We start from the raw sequence: 3004 nt of genomic DNA, 5'->3' as shown, positions 1-3004 counted from the left end.
TGCATCGTGAACCGTAACCACGTTAACATTGGTACACCCGATTTACATGATTCAAGTACTTGAAAGCAATGCTTGCTGATTCTCTTATGTGGTTTCTATTTGCTTTTACACGCTTCAATTCTGTTGAATTCAAGTTTTTGGTTCTTTAAATGGGAAACAACGAAAAGGTTAAAAGCAAAGCAAGAAAGTCGAAACTACTTCACGGTACAGACGCATGTGTACTCGTCCCTTTTCTTCTCACCCCCTCTCTTTCATAAGCGAGCAGAATTGAATTCAATAATTTACTGTGTAAAAGCAGTCTTACAATTGGGGTGTTTATTTATTTATTTATTTATTGAGTCTATGAACATACAAAAGTTCCTTACAGACTAGTTAACAAAATTCAACTTAATTGATAATTAATAAAATTTATAAAATTGAGTTCAACAGATTTTTGAAAACATTTATCGAACAAGAAAAATCAATAGTTACATTTTTAGAGATCATATTGAATTCATTAATTGCGCGTGCAATAGGGGCATTACGTGCATATTCTGTTTTGTGATTATCCCCATAAAATGGGGGAAAAAATCGTAAGCTACACCGAGGAATGTTGAAATTAATTTTCTCTAAAAGAATGGAGCAGTCCGTAGCACCAATAATAATATTAAACGTAAAAGACAAAGAGAGAACAGATCTTCTTATCTCCAAAGACTTAAGATTTATTAATAGTAAGCGAGAACTATAAGATGGTAATGGTTCGGAAAAATTTAAGTTGCGCAAAGCGAACTTTAGGAAGACTTTTTGAACACGTTCAATTCGATTTATCATGTTTTTATGGAAAGGCCTCCAAATAATTGCAGCATATTCTAAATTAGAGCGAACAAAAGACGTAAACAACAATTTGAGGGTATATGGGTCAGAAAAACTTTTGCTATTTCGCCTCACAAATCCAAGCATTGCGTAAGCTTTTGCAACAATATGACAAATATGGCTATTAAAAGAAAAATTTGAAGAAAAAATTACGCCAAGGTCTTTGATCTCGTTAACAGAATTTAATATTGTAGTAGATATACTATAAGACGTAGCCACGATATTGCAAATTTTTGCATAGGTGACTTTAAAACATTTTTTAACATTCAGAGAAAGACAATATTTAGTGCACCAACGATGCAGATTATCAATTTCAGCTTGAAACTTTGTCGCATCAGATGAGCTCTTTATGATCGAAAATATTTTTAAATCATCTGCATATAGCAAAAAATTTGCAAAAGTGAAGCAAGTACTTACATCATTTATGAATAAAACAAAAAGCAATGGACCTAATATACTCCCCTGAGGAACCCCAGAGGAGGCTATAAAAGGTTCTGAAGTTGTTCCATCTATGGTGACAACACATCGTCTGTTACTTAAATAAGACTTAATCCAACGCAAAAAGTCGGAATGAAAACCTAAACATGCTAACTTCCTAACTAATATCGAGTGTGAAACTTTATCAAAAGCCTTCGAGAAATCTGTGTAAACACAATCAACTTGATATCCACTTGAAAAAGATGCAATGCAGTACTCAGTAAAAACAGTTAGATTAGAGACGAGACTGTTGAGCGACTAGACACAAATACTACGTTTATACGCACAGAATAATCGACTTAATTGAAAGCGCATTGACACCGTACACATTTCGCTCTAGTGTTTATACTTACGGCTTTATATCGGTATCAAAGTAGCCGTCTTCAAAAGCAAACAAAATCAGCTGTTTTCATTTGACATTTTATAAGTTAACATAATGGAAAGTGAAAAAATCTAGTTTTATTCGGCATTATAAAATCGTGACAAAGAAAAAGAACGATTATTATTAATCAGCTTTTAAATACTGATATGATTATTTGGAATTTTAACGGAACAGCTAATCTCCAAATCGCTTTGAGTGAGAGCGGTGTTTATACACTCTTTCTAACTGTCTGGAGAAATAAACTACCGATTTGAAATGGAGTGTGAGCCAAAACACTTTGCTCTTTCAAAGCGAATTGAAATTCAGTTTATACATATGTTTTGAATCGCGGCGAAATTAATTAAAGCGACTTATGCATGCGTATAAACGTAGTAAAAGCCATGCTGATTGGGTGAAATTAAGCCCTTAGTTGCAAAATACATTTTTTCTACTACAATACTTTCAAAGAGTTTTGACACCAAAGACAACTTTGATATTGCCCGATAATTACATACGTCACTTTTATTCCCACTCTTAAAAAGAGGGTCAATAGAAGTGATCTTCCAATCATCAATAAATACCCCAGAAGCTAGTGATTTATTAAATATCAGTTTCAATGGGAAAATTAAAGAGGGAGAGTTTCTCAATAATACACCTGCCAAACCATCAATATCAGTTTTTACAGACGGTTTCAGTTTGGAAATGCCACTCGCAACGTCATTAGACGACAAACTTAAAGACCCAAAATTAAGAGAAGAAGTCGCCGCAAAATCACAATCTGGTTGGGAAGCGCCGTCATCAGAACTTAAGTTAGAGCTGAAGAATTCCGCAAACAGGCATGCCACATCAACTGGACATCGAGCAAATTTGTCATGAAAGAAAACAGCAGAAGGTATGCCGGAACTAGATTTCTTCGACTTAATAAACTGCCAAAAAGTCTTCGGGTTAGATTTTATATTTGATTCAACATTAAGTATGTAATTTCTATAAAGGAATTTATCTAAACAATTAAATTTCTTTAGATGTTTTTGATATTGAGAAAAGAAGATCTGGTTTCCCGTTTTCTTGAACTTTTTAAAGAATTTATTCTTTAGATTCTTTAACCATTTTAATTCGTAATTATACCAAGGTAGCTTATAACTCCTTTTTTTAATAACTGGTATATTACTTACACAAAACTGATGCACGATAGTTTTAAAAGTAGTAAAACAAGTAGACACATCGGGGCTAGCCAAAACACATCCCCAATCAATATCAGATAGTAAACTTGTTATGTGAGCAGCCCCCGTCATTCAATAAATTTTTATTTGATAT

At 33.4% G+C, this 3004-nt stretch overlaps 1 protein-coding gene across 1 annotated transcript in view; it reads left to right on the top strand.

Moving 5' to 3' along the window:
• The window catches only part of LOC118736184, a 4504-nt gene extending 1938 nt beyond the window's left edge, over positions 1 to 2566 (top strand). The window contains exon 4 of the mRNA XM_036466276.1: positions 2376 to 2566. Within this exon, the coding sequence (XP_036322169.1) occupies positions 2376 to 2566 (191 nt within the window). The remainder of the gene's footprint in view (positions 1 to 2375) is intronic.
• Positions 2567 to 3004: the final 438 nt, after the last annotated feature.

This window comes from Rhagoletis pomonella, unplaced genomic scaffold, assembly GCF_013731165.1.
Source record: "Rhagoletis pomonella isolate Grant_MI unplaced genomic scaffold, Rhpom_1.0 Rhpom_scaffold_00003, whole genome shotgun sequence".
In the NCBI taxonomy this organism is placed as follows: Eukaryota; Metazoa; Arthropoda; class Insecta; order Diptera; family Tephritidae; genus Rhagoletis; species Rhagoletis pomonella.
Note: the sequence above shows the minus strand (reverse complement) of the source record. Positions and strands in the feature narration are given on the sequence as shown.